Source organism: Pygoscelis adeliae, unplaced genomic scaffold (assembly GCF_000699105.1).
Source record: "Pygoscelis adeliae isolate BGI_AS28 unplaced genomic scaffold, ASM69910v1 Scaffold8, whole genome shotgun sequence".
Lineage (NCBI taxonomy): Eukaryota > Metazoa > Chordata > Aves > Sphenisciformes > Spheniscidae > Pygoscelis > Pygoscelis adeliae.
The window spans coordinates 401,469-418,909 of NW_008825260.1; the positions used below are offsets into that span (position 1 = coordinate 401,469).

General features: G+C 37.8%; 1 protein-coding gene across 2 annotated transcripts in view; it reads right to left on the reverse strand.

The window, feature by feature from the left end:
- The window catches only part of TBC1D5 (TBC1 domain family, member 5), a 298,599-nt gene that overhangs the window by 76,824 nt on the left and 204,334 nt on the right, over positions 1 to 17,441 (reverse strand). For both annotated transcript variants that reach the window (XM_009329508.1, XM_009329507.1), the window contains exon 13: positions 5,542 to 5,684. In XM_009329508.1, coding sequence (XP_009327783.1) covers positions 5,542 to 5,684 — 143 coding nt within the window. The remainder of the gene's footprint in view (positions 1 to 5,541; positions 5,685 to 17,441) is intronic.

Consider the following 17,441-nt stretch of genomic DNA (forward strand, 5'->3'; position numbering starts at 1 on the left):
TTTATCATCTTCATTTCCGTTGCTGATCCGACAGCTTGTAATTTCATACATCTGCTTTCATTTGTAAAGCACTCACTTATCCTACTCATTCTTTATCTGTTCTGCCTGTTCTTTTTCCTACCCTTTGTTTTTCTTGTTCATATTCAGGTACCTGTTTTTTCTTCTTGAAGTCACAAAGCTGGCATAATGAACACAATACAATGGTCTCCGTCAGAGTTCTTTCAGAGGAGTATAGTACGAGCACCACATAGTACATACCCAATCAAACTCTCATACGTAAATCAAATTTAAGATGCTGTACTGCAGTTATGATCATGATGCCTTTTTACCAAAGTAAATAAAAATACTGAAAATGGATAGTAAATTCTAAATACTTTTATAAACGATAGGCGGTAAGACTAACGCATTTCTCTTTTGAACAGATCAGTATGTGTTCTATTCTGCAATATAAAATGGATTAAAATCATCCTTTCTTTATTTTTCCTGGAAGAGTTCTTTGCTGTCTCACAGATACAGAGAAAAGTAAATACTAAAAAAGCTTATTTATTTGAATGGTCCAGACTTGACCCCTGACAAAAAAATTGTATTTTCAACCACAAGACACTTACTCTTATTATTAATTTTTTGAAATGTATAATAGTGAAGCAATTGAATAATGGGAAAAAAAAATCAAACTGTTGGGCAATGACCTGTGTCCCCTCTGATCCCTAAAAGTTAAATTTTAAAATGAAACCTTACCATCCAAAGAAAGTTAAAAAAACTCCAAGACTTTCATGAGGAAGGCCTGCTAACTTTTATATTTATTTTGTCTTTAGGATTTTCCCCACATATTCATAGAATCATAGAATAGTTCAGGTTGGAAGGGACCTCTAAAGGTCATCTAGTCCAACCCCCCTGCCGTGGGCAGGGACATCTTCAACTAGACCAGGTTGCTCAGAGCCCCGTCCAACCTGACCTGGAATGTTTCCAGGGATGGGGCATCCACCACCTCTCTGGGCAACCTGGTCCAGTGTTTCACCACCCTCAGCGTAAAAAATTTCTTCCTTGTATCTAGTCTAAATCTACCCCCCTATATTCTATTCAGTTGTCCCTTTTTCATGTAGAAATCTTTACAGAGGAAAACTTCATTGCCAGTGCTCTATTTGCTGAGGAATCTTTGGTTTAAAGGGATTACTTTGCTGAAACACCTTTTGGTATTCTTCTTTGTTTCAAAGTGAGCTGTTCTTGGACATGAGCCGGCAATGTGCACTCACAGCCCAGAAAGCCAACCATATCCTGGGCTGCATCAAAAGCAGCGTGGCCAGCAGGTCGAGGGAGGTGATTCTGCCCCTCTGCTCTGCTCTGGGGAGACCCCACCTGGAGTACTGCGTCCAGCTCTGGAGCCCTCAGCATAAGAAAGACATGGACCTTTTGGAGAGGGTCCAGAAGAGAGCCACAAAAATGATCAGAGGGCTGGAACACCTCTCCCGTGAAGAAAGGCTGAGAGAGTTGGAGTTGTTCAGCCTGGAGAAGAGAAGGCTCCGGGGAGACCTTATTGTGGCCTTTCAATATATAAAGGGGGCTGTAAGAAAGGCGGAGAGAGACTTTTTGCCCGGGCCTGTAGTGACAGGACAAGGGGTAATGGTTTTAAACTAAAAGAGGGTAGATTTAGACTAGATATAAGGAAGAAATTCTTTAAGATGAGGGTGATGAGACACTGGAACAGGTTGCCCAGAGAAGTTGTGGATATGCCATCCCTGGAAGTGTTCAACGTCAGGTTGGACGGGGCTCTGAGCAACCTGATCTAGTTGAAGATGTCCCTGCCCACGGCAGGGGGGCTGGACTAGATGATCCTTGAAGACCCCTTCCAACCCAAATCATTCTACGATTCTTGTCTCTTCAGGACAAAATGTATAATATTATCCCATGGAGCGGTGGTTTTCTTAAAAATGATAAAGACAATAGCAGTAAAACAAAACAAACACCCCTTTTCTGAATATGCATATTGGAGTTAAAAGGATTTCTAAGAATCAACTGTAGGATAGTTTCTGGAAGGAGAATCTGTGCAACACAAATTTCTCCAGTCTCAGCAGTACCTGGATGGTGCTGAAGTTCGACGGTGAAATATTGTGCCCAGCTGCCTTGTAATGAGCTTGGTGCTAGTGTACCCCTGCTTTTCCTTCACTAATTGGCTTGGCAAGAGTCACACCTGGATCCAACTTTTATTGTGAATAACAAGTTCTCACTTCTCCAAAGAAGAATGCTATTGGTATGTCTAGGGAGAGGAGTAGAGAAACTCCTCTACATAGAGAAAGCAATCTTACTGCCTTTTGATGAATATTGGTTATGCAGTGCCCAGAGGAACATTAAATTGCTTTCTCCCTTCTGCTTTAGATGAGACTGACTTTTCTCTGTTGGTCAAATAACCATTCCTGGACACAAACAGCAATAATAGTGGTGGAAAACATGTAAACTAACTGTACCTGTCCTCAACCAAGTTCTAATTATCTGCCATGTCATTTCTTAAGAGTTCAATGTTTGATGCCACCAATCCTGTATCCAGATGACTTCCTAACCCAGGAAGGGTGGGACTACTTCCCCTTGCTGCTTCACACATGGCTGTCTTCTCTTTAGTAGGCCCTAAACTGAGTTAAACATAGATAATACAAACATCTTGCACAGTAACAAAAATAACAAATCAGCTCCTCTAAGAAGAGGCTGTGGCTCCTTTATTTCCCTCAAAGTCTTCAGAGCACTTTTAGATAGGAACAAATATATCCCAACAATGGCCATAGCTAGTCTTCAAGTAGGAACATGATAAAAATATACTTATTCTAACACTCATCAGTCAAAATTAGCTCCTGGTGCAATAATGATGTTAGTTTACTATGCAAAATATAGACAGGTCTTCCAGGTTTGTTAATTTTTGTCCTTCTTGAAGGAAAGTATATAAAATATATATATTTGTACACTGCACTCTCCCCTCCATTCTGATTTCATCAACAACTGCATATACATCCATATTGGTGAAAAAGAAGGAACATATTCATGCTTCTGATTTGACAAATTAAAAAAAAAAGGTTGTTTTGCATGAATTTTTCCGAAGAAAATCATTTATTAAAACTCACAGATACTTTGGTATACAACCCTACACTTGGCTTGTGAGGATTATCACTCCACGGATAAAGCTCTGCTTGGATACAGATGTAAAACTGAACAGAGCAGTTTACAGAATGGCTGTGTATGTGGTTATGTATTTGTAATCTCTAAAATAATCTAATAATCTAAATGCTCCCTTCACCTTGAATAATATATTGTTTGAGTAACAGAGGATTTCAAAACTAAAATAAAACTAAAATGAAAAACGTAGCAGAAATAATACTTTCTTAAAATCATGACCTTGAGAACATCATAATAAAGCACAGAAAAAAATCCATCCATTCCCAAACCAGCAACTTCTCCCCCATCCCCAAATGTGTTGGTATAAAAGAATCTGCATAATTTTTAAACTTTCAGATGCTTTCAGTATTGTATTATTATCATTGCTTATGTTTGACATTTTTATAACATGCTATCTTAGGAGCTCTATTACTATTCCTATTGTTTCGAAGTTTTTACACTGAAAATTTCCAGATGGTTTATTTATAGATGATTAACATCATTGGGTGTTTTGAGCTAACATTTCCTTTCACCAAATAAAGAGAAGCTTTTAGAAACTTATTTAATTTGAAAATGTTTTTAAAAATACTAAAACAGAACTTTGAACTCCATTCAAAGCTCAAATATTATCAGCAATAAAAAAATGAGGAAAAATGGAAAACTTTCTATTACAGATATATTAAAAAAAAGCTTTCTTTTATCAAATCAAGAACTGTGGAAAATTGCTATAGTTTGAGCTTGAGTTTGAAAATATATTCAACTTTACAGTATTTATGACTAGGTATTTTGTTTCACCATTCTAATATGCTTAGAGTAACTAATTAGGTCCAACTACAGAACAAAAAGTTACTACAGAAACAGTATATGTATGAAGTATTAGCTGTCCTGATGAGATGACTTTGCATCTCAGCTGGGCAAACGTACCCCACTTTTAAAGCTATTTACTACTCTATTTACTAAGCCCGGGGATTTCAGAGAAAAGAGGGAGACCGATTTCATACAGATGCCTAGAACACATTTTTAGCTCACATTTTTAGCTACCTCATACTGATACTCATACATGAGCACCACAAAGCAAAACAAAACAAACCCAGGACAACCTTCCCCCCCCCAAAAGAGAGAGGGTGCTTACAAACACAGTTCTAAAGTTGTTTTTTTTTAAGGGAAACAATGACACAAAATAAAATACTGACGTTAAGAAACATTTTTACATGCATCTGCACTACATATCTACACCAAAAATTTTAAGATTATTTCAGTTTACTGCACATAAACAAGCCAGATTTAGATTGCAGAACATAATGACCTGGAATCAGATCATCCTGAAACAGCAGCATTAATTTTGCAACCTCTAAACTGAATTAAATGTCCACTTCTTTGAGAGGAATGTAAGGTAGCTCTATATGCTGCATGTTTATTAAAAAGTAATTAAAAAAACACATGAAAGCAGGCAGTGGAACGACAGTACGTGTAAAGTACACGCACGTTGTATTTTCAAGATTGGGCCCTAAAATAGGAATCGCAGATGTTGAAAACTTCATGTGTTCTAGAATATAAAATTGTGTCAAATATGTGACCTTGTTATAACCTAAAGCTTACAGATTGTATATAATTAACTCCGAACAGCATGCTATGGAATTCATATATTTAATGACAGACATGCATCTTGCTGCAAAACGCATACTTCGTTGCGGCAAAGTTGTACACAGAATTTTTTGCAAAATATGATGGGACACAAATAAATGCCTCAATCATTACATATCTTCCTCCTCCCATTCACAATGATATAAGCTAACAACATTTTTATGATTTCTTGTTTGTCCCAACTTAATGTATTTATTGGTCATCACTAACCCGTAAGAATTCACCTTTGCACATATTTCAGGCGTACTAAAATAAAATCAAATGAAATCATCATTTTTTAAATATGCCACTCTTGCACAGAATAAACATGTTTTGTAATTGTTACTCATTTCTGCATTTACATTTCCCTCAAGATATATCTTTGAAAATTATGAGTCAGTCTGCATTTTCACATTTCTCACAGCAGAACAGCATAAAAATATTTCCAGTGTCAAAGGGAGGCTTTACTCAATTCATCAGCTTGGTCAGAAGGTGGAGCTCTATTCATACCTGTATCGCTTACTGCACATAAAATCTGCAACACCATATAAAAACACAGAACTACTCAGAAAACAAACCTGCATTTAACTCCAAGATACAATTTGTTTCATAAATACAGCAGACCGCGTCTGATAATAAACGGCTCCTCTCCTAGCATTTGGAACAATTTTCAGTATGTTAATAAAGTCACAGTGGAATTTAGCATTTCTTAAGTCCTCTTTTTCTTTGAAAAATAGGTTTGCATTCTTTTTAAAAGATCGTAAGATAGTTGATACTTACAGGCATCTCGAATATATAACAACATGGCTACAAAAATGTAGTCAACTAAATTCAGAGTGATACTGTCAGCAAATAGAGCATCCCAGACAACCAGAAGGTCCTGAAGTGGGAATTCACGTCCAAACAGGAGCCTTACCCATCGCCTGAAAAAAAAGGAAAAGACGTGATTTGTATTTTTCCATTTTGCCAAGTAGGGTAAAGTCAGGATACATATCCCAGGATCAACTACAATCCAAAACATTTTACCAGAAAATTTTGCAAAGCGTGAAGATCTGTGATAACCACTTAACTAACTGTATTTGTGGAAATGCTACTGCATCTATATTAAAGAAGCGATACATTACAGAGTTTAGAAGCTTAACTGACTAATATTATTACGTGGGTGAACCTCAAAGGACAAAACATATCAATCCTATAGACCATATTTTTGAGCATTTAATGTGATAGTGATCTAAGATGAAAGGGAGAAAATGTTACGCAAGAATAGCCTGGAACAGCAAAAACAGGAGGGCGAAGCCAGTGGTTTATGAGAAGCCCTGAAAAGCCCAGTCAAGTGAAAGCCAGTTCAGGGGCAGATGCCAAACAGCAGTAAAAACGGACCGGGTCACACTTACTCTGAAGAGGCTTCCTCCCTGTTATTGATGAGGCTCCCTCCCTGTTCACAGCTCCATGTAAAATATGCTATGGATGCTATTTTGATTAAACCTAATTTAAATATTTAGCAGATTTAGTGATAATCTGCATGTAGACTATACCATTAATTCCTGTTCATATCTGTGCTGTTTTCATACCTAGCAAAATGTGAAAATCTGTCTTATTAAATGCAGTATTTGCTTGAGGCTGGAAGCTTGAGATGCAGTAGAAGAAAATTATTTCTCAAGATTTTGTATTTCCAGTTCTGGCTCTTACACTGACTTACTTGCTGACCTCAGGAAAGGCACTTCCCTTTCCTATTCCAGAACGGACCCGCTAGCTTTGTACCTTTTTAGGTAGGATTATCTAAGGTTACATTTGAAAGAGCTAAAGAATAGTTAGTAACATTAATCCTGAAATAGTTATTACGAAATGGACTTAAAAATAATGAATTACATTTTTAGCCGGGATATGCAAATTACTACGCATGTGGAATCTGTTTATTCAGTGGCAAGAAAAGATTGATTGCAAATTTCTGCTAAGCAAATTAAGTCATTCTTTAAAACTCACAAAAATTTCTAAAAAGGCAACTAGAAATTCCATCAAGATTAGTTTCACTTGTAAGAATTCATGTTTAACCACTTTTGTCCCAGAACTCATTGTTGGTTTAAGGCATCTGTTTTTTTTTTCCTGATTCCAGTAATAAAAGTTCATTTCTAGACAAATTAATTCCAACATGTCAGTTGAGCAGAAGCTTTTAAGATAGCAACAATCTGTACAAAAAGGCTCTCTCTTATAAAAGAAATTCAGTGGGACTGTTTTGTGAGTCAAGGTTTTGTTCGCTTAAACTTTTATTCCCCCTGCCACTGGAACCGTATGTATAATCTGCAGAAACATCCATGTTACACATTTACAGATCACTACACGGAATTTTTCCCTTGCAAGACAAGTTCCCTTTTAAAAGTGAAAATACGCGATTTCAAAAGACAGCACCGTCTCATCCTTATATCAAACATTTACGTTCTAAGGTCTTGTAACTTTTAATGTTAGCGTAGTAATTATAAAAGTCACAATATTAGCTATTACAAATTACAAACTCTATGATCAAACCCCTTTCCTATGAGGACTTGTTTTCAGGCCTCAGAAAGAGAAGTCAGAAGAACTGTTAACATAAAGCAAGGCTCAGCTAGTACATTTAATACCATGTCTGTTCTATGGGATTTTACCATATAGTGGCACATTACCCTACAGCACAAAGCCTACAGGAGACTATTATCCTATGGTGACACAAACATTACCCAAACTCTGCGTGAAGCCTATTACTTGCATTAACAACCCCTCCCACCTGTAAAACTGCAACTTTCAAGTTACACAAACTGTTAGGCAAGAAATTTCAGCTAAGCTTGAAGCATTTGAGCTGACTTTGCTTGCAACTACCCAAATCTCATTCAGAAGCCCTGCTAAAAGTCTAATACACTTCAAGGGAAAAAATACACCATGGTGTAATGGGATTTGTTATTAGTCTTTTATTAGAAATCTCTTTTGCTCCTTTACTACTTCATTATGCAGTGTTAATCGTTTGTAGATGCAGGTTTATTCTGCTCAAGCAGAAGTCATTCCTTTTTTTCTCCTGCTTTTATATTTTCTCCTGGGAAAATTAAATCTCAGTCCCCAGAGGTATCACATTTCACAGATGTAGACTGCTGAAGAACAACTGGACTTCCTTTTGCAACCATAGTATTACCGTTAATTATTTGAACCTTCCCGTCTTTAAAGGAGTAAGCAATTCATACTGTTGTAAATGCATATATACTAACTGCTCTCTTATTTTCTTCGGCAGCGTTTAGCTCATAGCATCTATAAACCAAGGACCCTATTGCCTATGAACCATGCTGCCATATGGCAGGACTTCACTCAGCTTTTATATTCATCAAAAGGGAGCTTAATTCCTTAAAGTAAGCGTTCACACTGAAAAGCTGTCTTTCAAACTAACACGTTTTTATTGCTTTTACAAATATTTGCAGAGAATTTGAGACACACTTAATAATTGCATTGGACATGATAAACCTTTTTTTTTGTTTGTTTGAGATGGCTGTCTGTGGTTTAATTATTGTTATGTCCTGTTAATCTTGCCTTACATCTGTTACACCTGCAGATTGCGAGGCTCACAATAGTATAACTTTTATCACATGCAGTAATACGATTATTCATATTTTACCAGGCATACTTAGCAATTAAAATATACAAAAAAAAATACAGATTCTTTAAAGCTATAATACACCAAGGTACTACTACCTACATTGTAGAATATGTAACTGTATCTTCCACTTATGATTCCCATATAATTAAACCAATATTCTCAAGAGATCAGTAATTACTAGCAATAGCTAATGATTCATTAATGACCTTACAATACAGAGAAAGCAGGAGAAAACTGTGCTCTAATAAAGCCATTAAATAAGGCAATGATCCACCCTTACCAGTTTTAACTAAAACCACAACCATTTTGACCCAGATTTACAGGACAATTCTCCAAGCATCATAAAATCGACTTATGTTATGTGTTACATATATTTAGCTGGTTATCTGCCTTCTCTTCTTGGAAGGCAGAGAATTCTTTAAAAAAAAGAAATGGTTAAGAAATGGTTACAGATGAGGCGATACAAACAGTTTAGGAGTGTTTATGAGGACAAAACAACACAATGAAATAAGAAAGAGTAAGAAAAACTATAATGCCAGGAAAGGGAAAGCATGACTCTTAAGCTACTTCTAAGTGACTAAATCTAGGACCTACAACTTGTCAACAAGTTGCCTAAAAATTCTACTGTAAGAGCCTGTTTTCAGCCATTTATACTTTTGCTAAACTCAATCTTCAGTACAATTTCCATCTCCTCAAGGCTTGATTTTTTTTATTCATTGATACTATCCATTAGAACAAGGTTAAAAAAAAATCTGCTCATGCTTAACTTATTTTTTCCCCAAGCTTTTCATAAAGAAGGTCTAGAATCAAAACAACAAGGTCTCTGGTATTTCCTTTTTGCTGCATGTATTAAAAATTGCCCAATTTTCCCTAAGCTTTTTATAAAGAAGGTCTAGAATCAAAACAACTAGGTCTCTGGTATTTCCTTTTTGCTGTGTGTATTAAAAAAATGCCCAAATTTGATGATTCCTGGGTTGACCTCAACACAGCAGAGTACAGATTTCCACAGAGTATGTTCTGTTTCTTCCTAACTCTCCTCACCAACCCAGCGGTGCATCTGCCATCCCATCCTTCACCCCAGCTACACCCTCCTTCCTGCACGGGAAATGGCAGAGGTGCGTATCATCCATCTGCAATGGCTAGTGCCACTTAGCGGATGTGACGGCGGAGGATGCTGTTCATCTAGTTTCCAATGCTTGCAAGTTTCACTCGTGGGAGTCTTCCAGAGAAAGGGAGGGTCAGCAGGATTTTGCAGGATGTCATTTCATTCTCAGTGCAAGTTTTGCTGCTTTTTTTTACAATAAGAAAAATATTTAAATGGATTGTAAGAACTGAAAAGAACACCATCTTATCAAAACTAAGCACTCGGGAGCTGAGAAATGCCAAAATTAACATCAGTTGTTTACTGACTGAGAAAATGATATGTAAGCTCTGTCTCTTTAAACTCCGTCATGAATTATGTTCAAGCAAACATTTGTAGCCAGTGCAATTTACTATGTAAAGTCATGGTCAATAATTTAGGAGAAAGGGTAGACAGACTTGAGCTGTGATCTGCTTGTTCAAAAATAAGATACGGAAAAAGGATGAGGAGCGACATTTGTGTAACACTTTCAAAGGAACTTAAAGCTATACGGAAGATAAAGAATTAAACAGTTTAATGCCCGGCAGTAAGCACTACTCTGGACTTACTTGATGCCTGCGCTATGATTTCAAGACGTCTGTGTTTCTAACCTACGGGCACTGGGTGGGCTGCAGTTGAAGAAGGCTGCGTATCTCCCTGGCTGTCCTTCTGCAGAGGTACCCAGCAGCAGGCAGGGCTAACACACGGGCTACCGCTCCTGGAGCGGCGCTCGTCAACGCTCGCATGGATGAGAAGAGCGAAGATAGCTGCAAATATACAGCAAAAGCACCCTCAAAAGAAGACAATTGATACCAGAAACTCTCCTGGATTTGGTAGTTGCCAGACAGTCAGAGGGGAGATGGCAAGTTCAGTCAAAGGATGAAATTTATAGGGGTGTAGGATAGTTTACTTTCTTTTAATGACATGAAGGAGACCAATCAAGACAAGCTTTAGTAACATTTCAGATTAGACTTGTTACACAGTCCATTTCTCCAGTGTTCTGTCTCCTTTCTTAATAATTCTTGTTTTTATTAAGACTCCTGTGGCTTTATACAGTTCAGGGATTTTGTACAGAATGTCCTAAAGAGATTAATAAAACCTTCAAACAATACAAGACAATGAAGGAAACATGCACAAAGTATAATCACAACTTGTTCTTTCAGCTACTCTTCGACAAGGGTCTTGTGGACGGGCAGTACTGCTCATGGTGCACGAGAAACTCTTAATGATCACAGATGCGAAGAAAGGCAAAAAGCTAAGTGTAACAATTAACAAAGTGACATTTCTAAAATAAACAAAACCTTACTAAAATTCAGTATTTTGTCAGAACAGAAAGAAGCATGTGAAATCCTAATAAAGTAAAAAAACTGGTATAAGAAGTTACGTAGGAAGCTCACCGGACGTTCAGGCATTTACAGAAACTTCTGATGTGTTCAATCTAAACGCTGAGAATTTTACATACATCATACCCTCACGTGCACAGCAACCATAAAGGGTTTACAGTGAGATATTGTTACAGCATATGTTGCATTTTTTGCCTTAATCTACTTAACTTGTGAAGGGAATGAAAACAGACATCTTGCTACAAGATGTGTTTATTTCAACCATAAATTCAAATGTTAATTCTGGATTTATTAGATAAAATTATGTGGCCTTTGTCATTTGAGAAGGCAGAGATGATGATCAGATTTTCCTTAGGCTTTAAAACATTTAAATATTATAGATTTCTACCACTGTCTCCAGCAGAGTATGTCGATTGTACAAAAGCGTGTGTGATAAGGAAGGAAAAAGTGTGTGCCAGCATCTAACAAACAATTCGGCTTCTCCTTAGACTTAGAGATAACGGAAAGCATATAAAAAAGATTCTTCTTATGTGTACACACACACCTGCCTTATCTGTGTAAGTAATTTCAGGTTTGTATGTGGACTACTATTCTGCAGAGAACGACATACACGCTTTGGTGTGATCTCGGTGGGATTGTCCTGTCCTGCACTCCCATTCATTTCATCCGGCTTCTCCTGTACTGGCTGCATGAAGATTTGGTGGATCACTGCACCAAACGCACGAATCATGGCTACCACTGTTGGATGGGTACAATGTAGGGCTTTTGGGTTTTTTCCTGGTTCAAATTTTGTTCCGTTTGTGGTGGTGACATCCACTCGTATTTTAAGTTTTGCATAGTTATATCAAAATCCCCTCAACTTTAAAAACTGTGATAAGATCCACAGGCTTTCTGTTCCGCAGCTTAGAGTAGGGACCTTAAAGAGTAGTTATATGCAAAGATAAAGATTATGGTGTTTGAAAACAATACAAATAAAAATGAAACTACACATTTACATTATGGATTATATGGGTTTCAAACTCTACTGTAGGTTTTTCTGACAGAAAATAAAGATTTAAAATTAAATAATAATGATAACGAACACTGTTTATTAATATAAATCTACTCAAATTTAGGCTAAGTGATGGACAAGAACCCGCTACATAGTATACTTTGTTGCCTTCTTTCCACTGGGGAAAATGGTTTTGATTCGTCCTGTTGAAAATTCCCGCGGTTCTACATATCCTGATTTTTTTTTATATTAATTACTTTGTCATATACAGACTAGCATAACTTTTCAAATACCTTTAATTTTATTTTACAAATTACGTGACATGAGCATCTAATTGTTATTTGGATTATTTCCTTTCCCATTTGGTTACTTTAAAATTACTGGCAAAGATTACTCAGTTTAGCATTTAAGAAAAATTCTTTCCCTTTTTGGAAGACTCCGTGCATTTTCTTATTAAAGCAGGTTTTTCTTTCTAAAAAATGAGTTCCTGATAATTATCTCCCCCTCCTTACTGTAATTTACCTGTCTTGGCAAAAGCACTTACCACTGTCTTAAGCCAGACCAATTGTAATATACTCACTTGCATGTATGCGCTTAATGAAGAAGGTGCCATTGCATATTCATAGCAGAAATGTTTAATATTTTTAGGAATGTACTACAATAAAACCTGTTAGCCTGCCTTGGGTAGGTTTCTGTTCCAGCTCTTAACTAACTTCAGGCACTTGTTTTGGCATCAGTGCTGCCCTTGGCTTCAGACTTTCGATGGCTGCCGCTGTCACCTACTGCTGCTCCCTACCTACAGCCAACTTCTTGGGTGGTACCAGTAACTACTGGTGGGTGCCTTGGGCACGTTCACCAGAAGTGGTGGTGCCTCTGCTAGAGGGAAGATAATTTTCCTTCATGTTCTTGCTATGGTCTGCATAAACTCTGCAGTGGGATAAGAGTATGGTGTCCATTCCTCCTAAAACTTTAAAATACTTCCAATTTTAGTATTTCACATACATAACACTTTACGAAGGCTTAGTAATTAACAGCTATTACAAGCATTGTATTGACAATGATAGCCTGTGTTTGCAGTAAATACTAAAGACATCCAATTACTGGACTATAACAGTTTACTGACCATTCATTACTATGAAGCATGGATAAAACTGTTGTACTCCAGTAGTTATCTACAGAAAGAATGATCATAATAAAATAACTAACAGTTTCAGCCATTACTGAATTTTTTTAAAGGACAAAAGTCCTAGACATTTGCAAGATTTTTTAAAAAGGTGCTTCAAGTTGACAACAAATATCACAGATCAAAGTTGAGGCACCCAGTTTTTAAATGTTGGCCAAAATACAGAGGTAACAACATGAAGAGTCCAGCTGTTACACCATGACTCACTTAGAAATTATCTGGGCTAAACTGTGCTTTTATTCCATGGAAAAAGACTGAAGAATACTGCTGTGTTTCTGCAAAACAACTAAATTTAAACAGCTCAGGCAATACCCAGATTTAAAAAGCAAGGTTCAGTGTGATAAAGTTATGGTGATAAACTAGTAGGACCAGGGGGCTGCTACATTCTACTGGAAAAAACCTTCTGAAGTCAATGATAAACACCCCTTAAGTGCTAGGAGTATGGGACTTTATCTCTGATACATATCTAAACCCCTAATTTAATGACAAATATCTACACTCATAAGAGAAAAATGTAAGACCTTGAAGGTGTGACTACTGAATGAAGCCCCCATAACCCAAGGGGAAATGGTTAGCAACCTGCTACACCACTTAGACACACACAAGTCTATGGGGCCGGATTTGACCCACCCAAGGGTACTGAGGGAGCTGGCGGAAGTGCTCATCAAGCCAATTTCAATCCTTTATCAGCAGTCCTGGCTAACAGGGGAGGTCCCAGTTGACTGGAGGTTAGCAAATGTGACACCCATCTACAAGAAGAGCCGGAAGGAAGATCTGAGGAGCTATAGGCTTGTCAGTCTGACCTTGGTGCCGGGGGAGGTTATAGAGCATATCATCTTGAGTGCCATCATGCAGCACATACAGGACAACCAGGTGATCAGGCCCAGTCAGCATGGGTTTATGAAAGGCAGGTCCTGTTTGACCAACCTGATCTCCTTCTATGACAAGGTGACCCACTTAGAGGATGAGGGAAAGGCTGTGGATGTGGTCTACCTAGACTTTAGTAAAGCCTTTGACACTGTTTTCCACAGCATTCTCCTGGAGAAACTGGCTGCTCATGGCTTGGATGGGCATGCTCCTCACTGGGTAAAAAAACTGCCTGGATGGCCAGGCCTAAAGAGTGGTGGTGAATGGAGTTAAATCCAGTTGGCGGCCGGTCACAAGTGGTGTTCCCCAGGGCTCAGTATGGGGGCCAGTTCTGTTTAATCAATGATCTGGACGAGGGGATCGAGTGCACCCTCAGTAAGTTTGTAGATGACACCAAGTTGGGCAGGAGTGTTGATCTGCTTGAGGGTAGGAAGTCTCTGCAGAGGGATCTGGACAGGCTGGATCAATGGGCCGAGGCCAGTTGTATAAGGTTCAACAAGGCCAAGTATCGGGTCCTGCACTTCGGCCACAACAACCCCACGCAGTGCTACAGGCTTGGAATAGTGTGACCACCAGGACTAGGGCAGTGATCGTGCCCCTGTACTCGGCCCTGGTGAGGCCGCACCTTGAATACTGTGTTCAGTTTTGGGCCCCTCACTACAAGAAGGACGTTGAGGTGCTGGAGCGCATCCAAAGAAGGGCAACAAAGCTGGTGAAGGGTCTAGAGTACAAGTCTTATGAGAAGCGGCTGAGGGAACTGGGGTTGTTTAGCCTGGAGAAAAGGAGGCTGAGGGGAGACCTTATCGCTCTCTACAACTACCTGAAAGGAGGTTGTAGCGAGGTGGGTGTTGGTCTCTTTTCCCAAGAAACAAGTGAAAGGATGAGAGGAAATGGTCTCAAGTTGTTCCAGGGGAGGTGTAGATTGGATATTAGGAAAAATTTCTTCACGAAAAGAGTTGTCAAGCATTGGAGCAGGCTGCCCAGGGAAGTGGTTGAGTCATCATCCCTGAGGCATCTAAAAGACGTGCAGATGTGACACGTAGGGACCTGGTTTAGTGGTGGACTTGGCAGTGTTAGGTTTATGGTTGGACCTGATGATCTTAAAGGTCTTTTCCAACCTAAACTATTCTATGAATTCTTACTGCTCTTTGCCTCTATGCAATTCAAACCCACAGTCCTAAATACTGATGATGCATGTGCATTTTGTTTTGAAAATCACTGCAGAGTAGCAAAAACATTTTTTTTAAACAAAAATAATTACAGGTGAATGATTTTAAACAGTGTTTGCTGCAATAAACCTATTGAAACAAAAGAGGCACTTCTAAATTAGTGAAGTTCCTACTGATATCAGCTATTAGCAATTAGGAACTCCACCCCCCCAACTTTTCCATCTTTAAACAGCAATGATTAAATTTGGTTTTAAAGTGGAGAAATTATATTAGAAAAACAACTCTCAGTGTTGCAATTTAAGCACAGTTCTTAAGATGATAAAATAAATTTGCTAATAGCTTTATCCATTGACTCAAGATGCATGCAGTAGGTTTAAAAGATACAACGATCCTTTTGTACAATCTCTCTCTAAAAGAGGAATCTATAGCATTTTACTGTCTCATATTGTTAATTCTTCTATAGAGTTACTTCATTTCTCTGTAGACTCCACTTGGACAAGACTTAATAAAGACGACGTATTTTAAAATAAAAGGAAGAGAGATAATTTTGTTAATAGCTCTAAAGTAAACAAATAAGTACTGATAAAATGTTACGAAGTTTATATTCTATCTTGGAGAATTCCCTATCATAATTAAATAAAATGCTTTTTCTGCCCATAAAAAATTGAAATCTACAATTGAACCATCTTTCTGTTACTCTGTATTGAAATGTTAAAACAAATGAACATTTTTCTGGTATGCTAAATAAAACATATTCAAAATTTCAAGAGATTTTTTTTTTTTAATTCTTCAGAAACTATTTGGCTATGTCCAGCAATGGAACTGCTACTGGAAAACACATTGTATTCAAAACAACAAGGCAACATGCCTGTTGTGACTATACCACCAATGCACGTTAGTCTTTTTTTCCTTTCTAATGCCATTTCTCCACCACAGGTGTTTTTTGGCGTTACAGAGAATTCAGTTGATAACGAAGACAGTTTTAGGTTTTCATAGTAAAATTAAGGATGTCAATATATCCAAGAATGTGCATTATAAATAAAAATGGTAACTTTAAGCAAATTAAATTATATATCAGATTACTTCCTTTATCTCATAAAACTGCATAAATATACGTCAAACATACCTGAAGTAAAAGGACATGGCCTTTACAAAGTGATAATCTTTCTGCTGGGCTTAAAGCATAAGAAATTGAGATTGTGATACTTCAGTATGAAGAAAACAAAAAAACCTTATTAAGCTATTTGGCAGCCATGCTCAGAATAAAACAGGCACCAGTAATGAAGACTTTATTAACATCAACAAAATCTTACTATACATACCTTTTGCAGAGGCCTTATTTTAGTATTTGGAAAATTCCTGCTAATTATGCTGAATATGAACACAGGTAAAACTAGACCACCACAGATAAATAAATTCCTTGCCAATGAACTGATAAGAAAAATGTGTAGAGATAATAGGGACACCAAAACAGATGCAGAGGCCCGCTAGACAGATACTTATTTAAAGTACCATTTTCTATGCATCCAGGACTTTGTCTGGGTATCTTCCATGAATGACTGGAGCACCCAACTTTACAGCAACTCTGTAGAGGAAGGAACTCTACTGGAAATTCCCTGTTTGGAGCTGCTGCCCACAGAGGCCAGACCACCTCCACAGCAGCCCTCAGTGGGGAGCAAATCCTGGCTTTCTATACTCCTTTTCATCACAGTATAACGGACTTATTTCAGAGATACTTTCCCCTTGAGAGTCAAAATTAAACCGCAATAAACCTAAAATGGACAGAATTCCTACCTACCACCTGAACTGGGGGCTTATTTCTGCAAACCTCTTTGTAATTAAGTATATAACATTTCAAAATCTCTTTGTGGCTCTCCATTCCAGAGAAGAAATTTATTTATTTTTTAGAACGAGGAGAGAAGATTTATATCATCACTGAATTCAATATTACATCTATTGTACGCTCTAAAACTAAATTAAGAAGCTGTTCAGAGGCCATACATGCAGCAGTCCATTTCAATCTATTAGTCTGGCTAAATGCCTTCATACATCCAGTGAAGGGAGTCATCATCATCAATCTGCCAGTTTTAGTGACGAGTCAACTACATGTTGTTGCATGCACCAAAGAAACACAAGCGTTTCCTCCCTGCTGTCGTACTCCTAAACATAAGAATCAAGTGAGGCTGTTCCAATAGGTAGCACACAAAATGATGGTTTAGCTGCTTAGTGTAAATAACTGTTAGAATCACCACTTTATTTATAACCTTAGTTCAAAGGCAGAATATAAGTTTGGAGCCCAGTTCCATTATCAAGCAGGGTAAGGCAAGTAAGAGTTAACTTCTTTTGCCTGGTAAGTTAATTGCATCATTGTTATCCAGAGTCTTGCTCTCATTT